The sequence below is a fragment of the Emiliania huxleyi genome (genome assembly GCF_000372725.1).
Source record: "Emiliania huxleyi CCMP1516 unplaced genomic scaffold EMIHUscaffold_111, whole genome shotgun sequence".
Lineage (NCBI taxonomy): Eukaryota > Haptophyta > Isochrysidales > Noelaerhabdaceae > Emiliania > Emiliania huxleyi.
The window spans coordinates 77895-91573 of record NW_005201732.1 but is presented as its reverse complement, the minus strand read 5'-3'; the positions used below and the strand labels follow the sequence as shown (position 1 = coordinate 91573).

Sequence of the window (13679 nt, the reverse complement as noted above, 5' to 3'; positions counted from 1 at the left end):
GCGGGCTGCTCCTCGTGCACGAGTGGTGCACCTCGTTCGGAGGCGGGCCCCGTCGCCGCCCTCCCACCGCTTCCCACCGCCCTCAAACCACCGTCAAACCACCTTCAAACCACCTTCAAACCACCTTCAAACCGCCCTCAGAACCACCCTCAGACCGCCTTCAGACCGCCTTCAGACCACCTGCACCTGTAACCTGCACCTGTGGTGCCTGTACCTGTGGTGCCTGCAGTGCACCCCCCCGCGTGGTCAGGCCGCCGGACCACGCGAGCCGTGCGGCCAATCGGTGCACGCACACTCACGGCCCATCTCGAGGGGTCAGGCGCGCCGTTCGCCGAGCTCTGCGAGGCGAAGCCGCCGCCCGCGCCCGCGCCGCGCGCCGCCTTGCTGCGCGAGCTGCTCGGCATGCTCTTCTTGCTCTCGTGCCAGCCGGCGCAAGGCTTGCACGAGGCGACGCTTCTCCTCGGCCTGCTCTCTCTCGAGGCGGTGCTCGAGGCGGAGGCGACGCGCACTCTTCTCGCCACGGCCGACGTGTCGCCCTCCGCGGCGGCGCGCAGGGCGCAGGGCTGGCGCACCCGAGGCTAGCTCCCTCCCAGAGCCGTGTCGGAGCCTTGCTGCTAGGCGGGCGGGATGCCCATTTGGCGCGTGTACGGCGGGAGGACGTGCGAGGAGACGCTCCCCGGAGGCCAGCCTCTCCTTGCCGCCGCCGTCGAGCTCGGCTCCGAGATTGTGGGCGCGTGCGCGGCGGCCGCGGCGCCGTCGTTGCCTCTCGCCGCGCGCGCCGTCGGCTCGTTGCACCGGCCTCGCCCCCCCGACCACTCGCGTGCCACTTCCGAGACGCTTGCTCGAGCCTTGCCGCAGGCTTGCTGCACCGGCTGCTTGCCCACCGCGCGAGCAGCGGGGTCGGCCTGCCCGCCGTCGAGTGGGGCAGCCTGGTTGTGCGCGTCTTCGACCTCGCGCGCTGCCTCGCCACGCACCCGCACCTCGCTTCCTCGCCGTCGGGCGCCGAGCTCGCAGCGAGGCTGCTCGGCTTGCTGCACCACCTCCTCCTCTGCAGCGAGCCGCTCCCGCCCGCCGTCAGCGACGCCGTCGCAGCCGAGCTCCCGCCCTTTTGCGCCGCGGGCGGTGTGTGCGGTCGCCTCGTCGCCATCGCCCGCGCCGGCGCGCCCGCGCTGCTCTCCTCGCTGCAGCTTGCGGAGCCGTTCTGCGTGGCCGCGCCAGCCGCGCGCGTCGACCCCGACGACGCGCCCGCCGCCGATTTGCTCGTCGCAAAGTGGCGCCGCGCCGCGCCCCAGGCGGCACGCGTGGCGGCGGCGCGGGCGCCTCCGTCGCCTTCGGCGCGCGAGCGGGACGCGGCCGTCCAGGCGCCCCCCCCCCCCCTCCCCCACCCACCCACCCAAACGGCCAACCGCAACTGTCATGCCCAGCCCTGTGCCTCGCTCTCGATCTCCACCATCACTTTCATCCTCACCCTTCACCCTCACCCTAGGCGCTCCTCCGGCTCCTCATCGCTCGCTCGCGCGCGGACGGCTCCGCCACGCCCATGCACATCGAGGAGCTGCTGTCGCCGCGAAAGCCCGCCGCAGCCTAGCCCGGGTGCTGGCGGGCGCGGCGCTCTCCGGCTCTCCATCTCACTCCGTTCGGAACTTTTGGCGGCAAACATGTGCCGCAGTCGCGTGAGAATGCCGGAGGGCAGCGGGCGCCGGTATGGGTGAGAGCGCTAGGTTGTCCCTAGCCTCGGGTCGGGCGTGGCTGGTCTCGTGTGCCGCATGCAGCAGTGGATCGCACTCCCCTACATGCCCCAAGTGTTGTGTGGGGACGTGTGTGCCAGGCCCTGTGTGCGCGTGTGTGTCTGTGTTGCGACAGTCTAAAACCCGGGTATACCCGAGAAATACCTGGGCCCGCGTCAATGCCGCGCGCGCCCTACTCCCAGGGCCCCTGCGCCAACTGCGGCGCGCACCGCCTGCGCTCAAGTACGTGCGCACCGCACCATGTGCGCTCGCTACAAGTGCTAAAGGCAGCATCGGCGCTGCGCCAGGCACGGCTTGCAGGTGGCGGTGCGGACGATGCGGTCGTGCCGACATCAAGCGCCACCCTGGCCCGGGGGCTCCACAGGCGAGTCGACCCGCTGGCGGAGCGGCAGGGCGCCCTACACAGGGCGTTGTACGCCCTAGTGTACGCCTCGAGGCAGGGCTTGCCAGAAGTACTCGCCTTCTTCTGGCATCCACACCATATCGCACACCACCCACGAGAGTGCACCGGCAGTTTGCATTGCTTGCTGTGTGCCGCTGCATTCTGGTGCTCGAAGACCAGCTTGCATGCAGCACAAGCAAACGGCCCATCGTTGCCGTTCATCGCGCTGCGGCCAGTCTCAGCACCGCCCAGCGAGCGCGTGGGCGTGTGCCGTGTGGCTGGCGTGACAACTCTGGACTCTGGTAGCGCTCCTTCAAAGAATTCGCGCCGAGAAAAATTCTTTTTCGAGGTCAACCCGTCATGCGGCAGGTGGCTTGCCTTGGCTCGCTGCCACCGCGGTGGGTCACCAAGAGCTTCTCCGCGTGCGGCGTCATCACCACGCGACACGCTCGCCACGCCTCACCCGGGCAAAAGGAACGACCGCGCGCCGCCGCCGCCCGCCTCGCCTTGCCTTGCCCCTGCCCCTGCGCCTGCGCCTGCGCCTCGCCTTGCAGCCGCGCACGCGCACACGCACGCGCTCACGCCGCTCGCGTTCGCTACCGCGAAGCAACCCTCCACCCGAGTTTCGAGCCGGAAGCCAAAAGGTCCCGACTCGAACCGCGAACCGGCTCGACCACCGCCGCTGGCGGTTCTGCAAAGGCACTCAAGGGCAGTGCCTCATATAACGTGAAATAGTGCGAGCGCGCGAGATACTCACCCGACCCACCGTGCCCTCGCGAAGAAGATCTCGCGCCGCGCGCGCTCGCACACGCCGCCCGAGAGCACTCCCACCCCCCCGCCGCCCTCGCAAGCTCACAGGTTGATTTGAGGAGAAGCAGCTGGGGGAGGTCAAAGCGGGAGAAGGCGGCACGGCGGCGGCGGCGCGGCCCCCCCCCATCCCCACGCCTCCGGGTCGTGCGTACCGCCTCCGGGCGTGAGTGTCCCCCCAGCGTCTGCTCCAGCAGTCGCTCCGGTAATCAGGCCGAGAGTACCAGGGAGGAGGGGAGAAGAGCCCAGGGTGGGGAGAGGAGAAGAGCCTAGGGAGGGGGGAGGAGAAGAGCCCAAGGCGGCCTCCCTCTCCCTCCCCTCCCACCGGGCCTCCCTCTCCCTCTCCTCCCACCGGGCCTCCCTCTCCCCCTCCTCCCGCCAAGCACCGACAGTCTCGAGGGGCCAGCCGCTGGGGGAACCACCTCCTGAGAAGGGGGGGTGGACGTACGCCAGCGGCACGAGGGCTTCAGCCACACAACTACCATGGGAACGCGACCCACACAAAGCACCAAAGTTAGGCATATCCCCCGGCGCAGTGTCCCCCGCTATGTGTCGCCGTTCGTCGGGGCACGCTATCCTGTGCAGTCAGGGCAAGTGGGGGCGGGGCGGACAGCCCAGCAGCGTGCTCCTGGGATCTCTCCGCCCAGTCCGGGGGTGCGTCGAACCTTCCATCACCCTGTCGGAAGCGGCGTGCCGGTGGAGGCACGTCCGGGTTTTGGAAGTAAAGATATTTTACTTTCAAAGAATTCGCGCCAGCCACTCGCCCGCATCTAACGGAGCGTGCCAACACCTCCCGAGTGGCGGTGTTAACACGTTTGAACACCTCTACGGCTGTGGTGTTAACCGTTGTGGCGAGTGCCGAGTGCGATTGTGTGTTTGGATTTCCATATCCTCTAGCCCGTCGCGCCTGCGGCGATCGATCGTCGCCGGGCCTCCTGCACCGCCTTCTGGTTGTAGACACCGCTGCGCAAAATGAAGCTCAGAACGGCGGGGGGCATCAGTCCGTCCACCAGGTCCAGGTTGACCTCATTGCTACCAATCGCTTCTCTTATGTGTAGAGAGTTGCCCATGCGCTTCCGGAGCTGCGTGGATGAAATGTCGGTCGTCACAAATTTCATCCCTCCCGCCATGGTGAGCATGTTGAAGCGCGGACCGAACGCAGACAGGTCCTCAATGTCGTATCCCGGACGGTGGAGCACGAGAAAGTCAAACTCGGTCACCAGTTTGTCGCCCGTGACGATGCGACCCTTGCCAGTCGGGTCGGCGGGGTCTCTAGATTCCCACGTTCTCAAATCGGTCCCAGGTTGAAGCCAGTCTGACCCTACGACAAACAGAAAGTCGACGTCGGCGTGCTTTCGACGCAGCCTGCAGAGAGTATCATAGGTTGCCAATGACTCTTCCTCATACGTTTCGATGTCGCACACCCGAACAGGGAATGTCGGAGTGTACACGGTGTTGACACCGAGTTGGCACATTAGCATACGGTCAATCGCACTGCCAATCATGCGAGGCTTGTCCGGCCGAGGACCGCATGGCGTGATCCAAACCTCATCGGCAAGGCCGCTGTGGATGATCTCGGAGCAGCAGGAGAAGTGGCCATTTGTGGGCGGGTCGAACGCACCACCGTAAATGGCAACGCGCCGCCTCATCATACGGTGCGTGGGAAGGTCGAGGAGGCGGGTGGGCGGCGGCGCGGCTGGAGAGGGATCTGGGACGGCCGTGGGAAGTGGAGTCCGTTTCCCCACACCGCCCGCCACACCCGCATTACCCCCCCACCCCCGGCGCCGATTACGACTTACTTCCTCTGAGCATCGTGATGCGGTGCACGCACGCCAAATATCCCAGGCGTGTCATGATCCATGGCACCGGGCAGGCGCCAGCCATCAGTCCACAGGCACTTCGGTCTTCGCGTTTTAGGTTTGCAGTTGGCAAAGCAAGACACAGAGCTCGTGGTGCCACTGGACAACCTCAGAACCGGCCGACGTCTCCTTCTCGCACCCCTAACCAGCCCCCCCCGCTGCAGGCAATAGCCCGCAACCACCGTGCGCACTACGTTGCGTCGACCTCTTCCTTCTTGACGCAGCCGCACTGCTCAGGCGTGAGGCACGGCAGCCCGCACGGACCCTTCTTGGTCAGGCACCACTTGGGGATGCAAGTCTTCACCGGCGCAGGATAGGACGAGTACCTGACGCGAGACGCAATCCTCGTTCCGCGCTCCCCAGCGGGACCACTCGCGTCTAGTTCTCTGATGATGCTAGTGGTGTGCGCGAGAGTGTGAGCAACAAGTGTGTAAGACAGTCGTGTAGTTGCGGCCGAAGTACTGATTAGTGTAGTTCCAGAACCAGAATATTTAATTCGTTTGTGAGAGGGAGAGAGAGGACTTCATCGGTTTAGAGAGCGCTGTTGGCAGCCTGTGGGGGCCACAAAGATTTTTTTGTGCAACCAATTCCGGGTGCAACCTGTCCTATACGAGAGGTTTCTCGCTGGGACACACCATATGTCTGGTGGGCGAATCCTGCCCAGCCCCCCTCCGTGTCGCGGTGCGCTCCCCACTCCCGTTCCCTTTTGCCCCTCTGATCGTCCTTTACACAAGATCCTTGCTCACTGGTTGGGTAGTAGGCTCTAAGTTCTCTGAGCCTCGAGGCTTAACAGGTCTAAGTGTGACTGGTCACGCTGGGGTGCTTACGCGGTCTAAGATCGGCTCGAGCCTCTTATGCGGGCTAAGTCGGCCGTGATCATTAGGGTTGCCTCAAATTTTCTTCGCCCCTGCGGCCGTGCGGCGGGCAGCCGTTGTGTACAAGTGGCGCGTGCGTGTCGCCACTTGCGCACGGAGGCTGAGAGGAGGGCGTGCGCGGCAAGTGGCGACGGCGCTACCTATTTGACCCATGGGGTCGTGCAAAATTTATCCAGGGTTTACACTTTTTATTTAGCTGACCGCGGGCCGGACCGGGGCGGCGGCCTGGCTGGGCTCCGTGGCTGTGCGGGGGCTGCAGAGACCCGGAACTGGCCGCCTCGTGTCGTCTAAGTTCGTGAGTCCGATCACCAGCGTCTAAGTTTGAGCCCGTCTCCTTCCGGGGGCTTAGTTCAGCGCTCGCCTGCGAGCAGGTGTGACAGCAGGTCTAAATTTTGGGCAACCCTCTACCCCTACTACCCAACCATTCCTTGCTCTGCAAGGTGGGGAATCTGTGGCCTTCTTCCACCTCGTCTGCCTAGTCTTTTCTTCTTCTTGAGGTGCACATGTTAACATGCACATGTGCATGTTGTGTTAGTGCGCGCCAGTCACGTGCCCAGTGTCGCGGTGGATAAAATTCTTCTTTGCCGGGGGGGGCGTCGGGGGTGCCGGGGTGTGTCGCTGTCGGAACGGTCGGTGAGGGGCCGGGGCGACTGCCCCCCCCCCCCCCCCTCGCCCACCTCGACGCCTTCGAGTGCTGTCGAGTGCTGTGCGCACGCGCTGAGTTCTTCTCCCGTGGTGTACCTGTGTTAGTGCCAGTGCGCGCTAGTCCCCTGCCTAAAAGAAAGAAAGAAAGCGGACATCCCAAGCTAGCGTGCGGGCTGGGTCGAGGACAGGAATGGGCATGCTTGTAGACTGTATTTTCTTCTTTCCTTGTCGTGCCAGTGTGTGCTTGAAACAGGCAAGCCGGCAAGCTTTCCCCTTTGAATTCTTCTTTCGGACAACGCTTCAACGCACAACGGGTACGGGACTGGCAGTCAGTACATACATTTGTAGTGCCGGACCGTCCTGAGCGACTAGTAAAATTCTTTCTCACGAGGCGCGCTATCGTACCTGTGTTGTTAGTGCCAGTGCGCGCCAGTCCCGTGCCCAGTGTCGTGCAGTTCTTGTCAAGAATTCTTTTTTTTTCAAGAGGTGGTACTAGCACGCGCCAGTTCGCACCTGTGTCGAGCCTGTGTGCTGTGAGAGAGAGTTGTTTTGGAGCACTTGGAGTTTTGTTTAAGTCCTGTGTAATAAATAAATAAATACAACGGACACGCCAAACGAGGGGTGGGAGAAGGACAGGGTCCCCACCTGCACAAGCAGGATCTTGTAGGACGATCAAGTCCTGTGTCTGTGAGCGAGAATTGCAGGTTTAAATTCTTTTTCGAGGCCTCGGAGCTTGGCATGCTTGACCAGGCAAAGCGTGCCTTCCTCGCTCTCTCCAGCTCGGAGCGCGTTGCATTTGCGCAGTTCGTCGCCGCCGCGCCGCCGCCCGAGCAGCAGCAGGAGGAGGGTGAGGCGGGCCAGGATGAGGCCAGGATGAGACCCGAGGACGAAAAGAAGCGCCTCAGCCGCAAGGTCCAGAAGCGGCGGGAGCGGCGGCACGCAAAAGCCGTCAAAGAGGGCCGCGTGCCCGGCCAGGTTGGCAACCCAAACTTCATCAAGAGCGGCGAGCGTCTGGCACAGCCGGAGGGAGGCGCGGGAGCCTCCGAGACTTTTGACGGGGAGGAGCAGGAGGGCACAGACGAGGAGGGCGCAGAGGAGGAGGCCCGGCGGAAGAAAGCCAAAGCAAAGGTCGATGTCGAGCGGCGCAGGGAGCAGCGGCACGCCGCGGCCGTGGCGGCAGGCCGCGTCCCCGGCCAGGCTGGCCGCCCCAAGCGGGCGCAGCATGAGGCGGGAGCGTGGGCGCTCCTCCACCTCCTAACCGCCCAGCAGCCTGCAGACGCCCCTGGAGCTCGAGGAGGCGAGGACGAGGTTGGCAGGGAGAAGCCCGTCAGCCGCAAGAGCCAGAAGCAGCGGGAGCGGCGGCACGCAAACGCCGCCAAAGAGGGCCGCGTCCCCGGCCAGGCTGGCCGCCCAAATTGTATCAGAAGAGGATCCTCCTACGCCACTCCACCCTCTCTCGCGCTCTGATCATGCTTGTGCTCTTTGTGTTTGGGGGGGAAAGATCTTATGTGCGGCGTTGAGAGAGTCATGTGTCTCATGAAACTTGGACGTTTTTTTTGTACGTCACACGTCCTGACACCTGAGGCTGAGCGGTGAGCGGTGACCGGTGTCCCGGTGAGCGCTCGGATACACACGGAGCCGCAGTCGGATACACACGGGGCGTAAAGCCGTACATCCCTACGGTAGCCCTACGTGGCCTCCAGTTGGAGTTGCCAGTAAAGCCGTAGGCGTAGCGCGTAGGCCTCAGGGGTATAGGGCGTTACTATAGGGGATATCACATATCATCTCTCTAGTCTCGATATGTATATACACACGTCGGTGGAGAAAGCGCTGCGAGAAACGGCGAAGGAGAGACACGAGTACGGCTTTAAGTCCCCCCGTACGCGTGCGTCACACGCTCATTTAAGCTCAAAGCTCGCCAAAGACCTCTCAGTCAATGGGCCTCGGCGTGCAGCGTGATAGACCGCAGACCGTGCGTTTGTGACGCATCGACGGCCCTGGGCCGCTATACACAATCCGCGACGACGGGGCGGGACCAAATCGCGCGCGCATGACATGGAAGGAGGGCGAACGATGGTAGCTAGGAACACCCCCTCGAAATCGAGCCTCGCGCGGTGCGTGTCTGCGCCGGCTGCCGGCTCAGAAGAGGCCGCACGCCTTCTTGAGGTTCTGCTGCTTCCAGCCCTTGAGCACCTGCGGGGGGAGGGGGCAAGGGGGGGGGGCTCTGTGCCGCCTCCGGCAGGGCTGTGGGATTGCCCGCGAGAGGGGGGAGGGGGCGAGCGACACAGAGAGGCAGAGGGAGCCCCGCGATCTCGCGCCTTGAAGTCGGCGCGCGAGCACTTGAAGGCCGCCTCGAAGTCGGCGTCGGAGAGGTAGTCCTCCTTGCGCGACGGGTCGACGTAGTCCGGCGGGCTGCTCTTGAGCGTCTCGAGGTCGACGTACCCTCCATCCGCTGGCGTCGGCTGCTTCTCCGGCGGCGGCGGCGGCGGCGGCGGCGGCGGCGGCTCCGGCTCGTCGTCCTCAAACGGGTCGCCGTCCGGCGCCCCCGACGAGGCCTTGGAGGCGCGCTCGGCCTCGGCCTTCGCGACGGCGTCCGCCTTTGCGGCGGCGGAGGCTGCGCGCGCCTCCTCCTCCGCCGCCTGCGCCGCCTCCTGCTCCGCCATCGCCTTGGCCAGCTTCGCCTCGTAGGGGTCGAGAAAGACCTTCGCCTGAGTGGCGTGCCGTGGGCGGCGTCAGAGACGCGCCTGTCGCCACGTCGAGATTGCGCCGAGGTTGAGCTGTGCACCCGGGACGCGTCCCAGCCGAGGAAGTGCGAGGTGAAGATGGGCGGCTCGGAGCCCGACTTGACCGTGAGCACGGCCGTGTCGGCCGAGTACCCCTCCAACGCCACGTACGACGCGGCCGTCTCCGCCGCCATGCCCTTCTCGAGTTCGTTCGCCTCGGACCCGACCCACACGAAGACGGCGTTGCCGACGTCGAGGAGGTACACGTCCCCCTCCTCGAGGTCGGACTGCGAGAAATGCGCGAGCGGCTCCACCTGGAGGGAGATGCGCCTTGGGGTCGCCTCGGGGCAGTCTCGAGCGATCTCGGCGAGTCTCGCGCGTCTCCCGCCTTGAAGGCGCCCGTCGCGTTCGAGCAGAGGAAGAGCCGTGCGGGCCGGTCCGGCTCGGGAAGGACGGAGCTCGAAGGGTACTCGCCTGGGGACGCGTCAGGGACGCGTCACGGACGCGTCTCGGCCGAGGCCTCGAGCGGCGAGAGGGTGCTCGCCCTTCCCGCCGAGCGCCTCCCAGAATGCGTCCGGCTCCCCCCCCTCGGCAACCTCCTGTAGCTTGCGGCCCTGCTTGAGGACGCCGCAGACCGCCTGCGCCGTCGCCTTCTCCGTCTCGTTGGCGCCGTTGCCGGCCCACAGGAAGGCCGCCGCCGGCGTGAGCAGCACGAAGCAGTCGCCAGAGTTGAGGCTGGTGGCCACCTCGGCAACCTGCGCCGCCTTCGTGCTGTCCGCGCCGCCGAAGCCCTTGACGTGGTAGAGCGCCACGCCATCCTCGTCGTACGAGTCCTCGTCGCCCTTGTTCTTGAAGCCCGAGGCGCGCCCGCCGCTGTGCACCACCAGCTTGCCGCCAAACAGCCGCACCAAGTGGGGCGGCTCCTTGCCCATCGTCACGCGCACCTGCGTCGCCTGCCCGCCAAGGTTGTCGTCCATCTGCTTGGCGTGCAGCGCGGCCGCGCCCTGCTCGTCGGTCGTCGAGTCCTTCCCGAGCCAAAAGTAGAGGAGCGTCGCCTCGCGTCCGCTCGAGAGGTACGTGTACTTGACGATGTACGAGTCGCCGGCGAAGAACTGCCCGTAGGTCGCCCGGTCGACTGGTACGGGCTCGAAGTCCTATACAGCAAGGCTCCGAGAAGCCTCAGGGGGGCTCCCTGCCCCGGGCGGCGAGGGCGCGCGGCGGGAGAGTCCTCGATGCGGAACATCTCCGTCTTGCCGGAGCCGTCGTCGGCCACGTCCTCGCTCTCCCCGAAGGAGCAGTCCGACATGCCCTTTGCGAGGTCGGCGGCGGAGGCCTGCGCGGTCGCCTGCGCGACGTTGCCGCTGCGGCCGACCATCGAGAAGTCGGCCGGCGTGGCGGGGGGCTTCCACGACTTGAAGAGCGACTTGAAGAGCGCGGGCTCCGCCCCCTCGCTCACCTTTGTGACGCGCACGCCCTTGGGCCGGCCTGCGGTGTACTTGACTCCCGTCTCCATGCCGCCCTTCTTCTCGTCCGCCGTCGCCTCCTTGCCAACCCACACAAAGACCTCCGCCTGGGCGGTGAGGGGGAGGGGGAGAGGGGGAGGGTGAGAGGGTGAGGGTGAGGGGGGGTGAGGGGCGGGGGGGCTCGAGTGTGGGGGGAGGAGGTGCGGGGAGAGAAGCGGCCGCCTCGTTGTCCACGATGAAGACGTCCTTCGAGTCGAGCATCGACCGCTCGAGCGTGTCGCCGCACGCAACCTCGGTCGTGCTGAGCGAGCCGGAGGCGTCCGACACCCGCACCTAGAGCAAACCCGTACACCCGTACACTCGCACACTCCCGGGTGCTCCGGACGCGTCGATCTCGCGCGATCTCGTGCACCAGCTTGAGCGCTCCCTTGGAGCTTCCGGTCGGCGAGTCGTCCGGTGTCGCCGCCGCCACCGGCCCCTGCCCGCCGAGCGCCTCCCAAAAGGCGGCCTCCTCGGCGCCTGACACAAGCAGCGACCGGCCGCCCTCACCAGGGAGTGCTGCCGAGCGCCTCGTCGGGCGGCGCACGCGCCTTGGTCGCACGCCGTCAGCTTGGCGCGGCCGCCGCGCTCGTCGTCCTTGATGGCGAGGGCGACCTGCGAGGCGGCGGGGAGAGGGGGAGGCGGTGAGAGAGGGAGGCAGAGGCAGCGTGCCAAGCGTTGAGGGGCGGGGGGGCGGGGGGCGCGCCTCGAGACCCTTGGCTTTCTCCTTGTGCGATGCTCCGGAGCCGTTCCACAGGTAGATGGACAGTCCGGCGTCGAGGACGAAGACGTCGCCTGCGCTCGAGGAGGGAGCGAGTGGTGACCGGCTCCACACCTCGACGCACTCTCGGGGCACCGCTCTCCATCTCCAAGGAGGCGCCTGCGTTGAGGGTCGTGTGGTCGATGGCGACCGGCTTGATGCGCACGGTACGCGAGCCTACGCGCAAGAGCAAAGAGAGAGCGTCACGGCGCTGCGCCACAGGCATCGCCTGCGAGGGCGACCGTCGTGCCCTTGACGTGCAGCAAGCGCGTCTCGTACACGTCCCGCTCCACCTGCGTCGCCGCGAGGCGTTAGGAGGCGGCAGTGGCGGCTAGGGGAGGGAGCGGCGGCGGCGGCGGCGCTGGCGGTGGCCAGTGGCGCCCAGGGTGGCGGCGTTGGCGGTGGACGAGGCGGTGCGGCGGCGGTGAGAGAGGCTGCCTTTCGGAAGCCGGACTTGACTCCGCCCTTCTCGTACGAGATCTTCTTGAAGCATCCGAGGAACGAGTCCGACTCGCAGTCCTGCACCTCTCGGTGCTGCGGCCGGGCAGAGAGAGGAGGGGCGTGAGGCTGGAGGAGGGAGAGAGGGAGAGGCGGGCGAGGGTGAGGGCGGTGGCCCGTAAGAGGGCGACAGCGGCGGCGAGAGTTGAGGCGGCAGCGGTGCGATCGCCGGTGTGGGCAACAAGGGAGCGGCTTGAGGCCGAAGCATTATGGGCCGAGGCGGACCTGCACAGGCGCGCCGCCAAGAAGGTCATCGAGCTCGACGGCCTTGTAGGCGGCGGCGCCCTGCTCGTCCTGGCTCGACTCGCTGCCGAGCCAGAAGAAGAGGTCGTACACGTATTTGCCGCCCGTGGTCTCGGTCGTCTTGAGCACAAGGTACGAATCGCCATCATAGAACGTTCCGAAATCCTTGGCGGGCAGCGGCACGGCAGCCAGACTCTCGATACGCCAGATCTCGAGTCCAGGCTTAGAGCCAGGGTTTGCAAAGTCAGACGACATTTTTCGGAGGTGCCGAAGTCGGCCGCCTTCGGGTCCTGATGCTCTCAAAGACGCGGCGGCGCGGTGCGCGTTTTCTTCTGACCGCTTTCTGGCTCTGAAGCCGCCGCGCGCCGGCCGCCGCGCGCCGGGTCCTTCTTTTTGTGAGAGCTGAAGAGATGTCAATAGACAATATACGCGAGCAAATCGCCGCAACCAAGACGGCTGGCGACTCCTCGCCAGTGAGTATATCCCTCAAGCCTCATCAGCGCGTGTCGTCGGGGCGGAGCCACTCACCGCGCCCCTTCCCCTCGGCGCGCATCGCCTCGACCGCCCCCGCCCCCGCCGCGACTACCCGGCGGAGCGTCTCGACGCAAGCGTCCCCCGCCGGGTAGCCGTGCCGGCGTAGCGTCTCGTCGGGCGCCTCCCTCCCCCCGCACCCGCCGCCCGCAGCAGCGCCGCCGCCGCCGCCGTTCGCGCTCTCCCCCGCCGCGAGGGCCTCTCGGACGGCCGTCGAGCTGAGGTCCTGCGCAGAGGGGTGCAGAGGAGTGCAGAGGAGTGTGGCGCGCAGAGGAGTGTGGCAGAGGAGGGTCGGTGCAGCCGCGGCGACTCGGAAGAGAGATGGGGCAGCAAGGAGATGGCAGAGCGGCCGCCCCCGTGGGCTGCGGGAGGGAGGAGGGACGGGGAGGAGGGAGGAGGGACGGGGAGGAGGGAGGAGGAGGGAGGAGGGCGGCGGGGATGCCGCGCCTCGTCGCCCCCCTCGAGCGCGGGCAGCAAGAAGAGTGTGCCCTCGCCTGACGGCACGTGCCGCGGGGGCGTGTCGTGGACGTGCCGTCGGCGGGCGGCGGGAGGAGGAGGGCAGGGCCAGGGGGAGGAGGAGGGCAGCCCTCGCCTGTGGCGGCGCGGCGGACAAAGCTGCCGCTCGAGCCACCGAGCAGCTCGCGCCTGCCGCTGAGCACGGGTAGCGGGGCGCGCACCTCGAGGTCGGGCGCAGGGAAGGTTCGGGGATGGCTCAGAGAGGGGATGGTTCAAAGAGGGCTCATGGAGGCGGCGCGCGCGACCTCGAGCCGGCGCAGCGCGCTGAGGAGCGCGGAGGGCGCCTCGCCCACCTGGTCCGAGGCGCGGCGAGGACATGTCTGGGAAGCTTCCCGGGGGGAAGGGCTTCTCTGCGTCTCTCGCCCGCGCGCGCGCCTGCACCGAGCCCGTTCCGCGCCCGAGCAGCACCAGGTCGGTCTGCTGCAGCAGCTTCTCCGGCGCGTTCCACGAGGCCATGCCTGTCGGATGTGATGCAAGACCAAACAACTCAATACAAAATGGGAGTCGGCCTGCCGTGCGAGGGCGACGAGACACGGCGAGGGCGAAGGCGAGGTGGCGGTGGCGGTTTGGGTGGCGGCGAGGGCGGACGT

The 13679-nt window shown here is 66.5% G+C and overlaps 4 protein-coding genes across 4 annotated transcripts; 2 read left to right on the top strand and 2 right to left on the bottom strand.

Annotated features, from left to right (window-relative positions):
* Window positions 1-402: 402 nt before the first annotated feature.
* Window positions 403-1677, top strand: EMIHUDRAFT_223661 (hypothetical protein; the record flags this gene model as incomplete). Its single annotated transcript, XM_005791553.1, has 4 exons — window positions 403-528; window positions 619-659; window positions 848-1122; window positions 1553-1677. 4 exons carry the CDS (start codon window positions 403-405, stop codon window positions 1675-1677), a joined length of 567 nt encoding a protein of 188 aa, XP_005791610.1.
* A 2153-nt stretch (window positions 1678-3830) lies between these two features.
* Window positions 3831-4589, bottom strand: EMIHUDRAFT_223659 (hypothetical protein; the record flags this gene model as incomplete). The annotated part of the gene is made up of 1 exon (XM_005791552.1): window positions 3831-4589. One exon carries the CDS (start codon window positions 4587-4589, stop codon window positions 3831-3833), a length of 759 nt encoding a protein of 252 aa, XP_005791609.1.
* Window positions 4590-7054: 2465 nt separating this feature from the next.
* Window positions 7055-7783, top strand: EMIHUDRAFT_223657 (hypothetical protein; the record flags this gene model as incomplete). Its single annotated transcript, XM_005791551.1, has 1 exon — window positions 7055-7783. The coding sequence occupies one exon, from the start codon at window positions 7055-7057 to the stop codon at window positions 7781-7783; it is 729 nt and encodes a 242-aa protein (XP_005791608.1).
* A 343-nt stretch (window positions 7784-8126) lies between these two features.
* Window positions 8127-12335, bottom strand: EMIHUDRAFT_417468 (gelsolin with villin headpeace). The gene is made up of 14 exons (XM_005791550.1): window positions 12025-12335; window positions 11740-11835; window positions 11552-11594; window positions 11422-11478; window positions 11248-11336; window positions 11093-11156; window positions 10915-11021; window positions 10725-10835; window positions 10268-10609; window positions 9584-10193; window positions 9428-9513; window positions 9102-9353; window positions 8635-9024; window positions 8127-8509 (listed from the first exon to the last, which is right to left on the bottom strand). The coding sequence occupies exons 1-14, from the start codon at window positions 12295-12297 to the stop codon at window positions 8456-8458; spliced, it is 2574 nt and encodes an 857-aa protein (XP_005791607.1). The 5' UTR covers window positions 12298-12335; the 3' UTR covers window positions 8127-8455.
* Between the last annotated feature and the right edge of the window lie 1344 nt (window positions 12336-13679).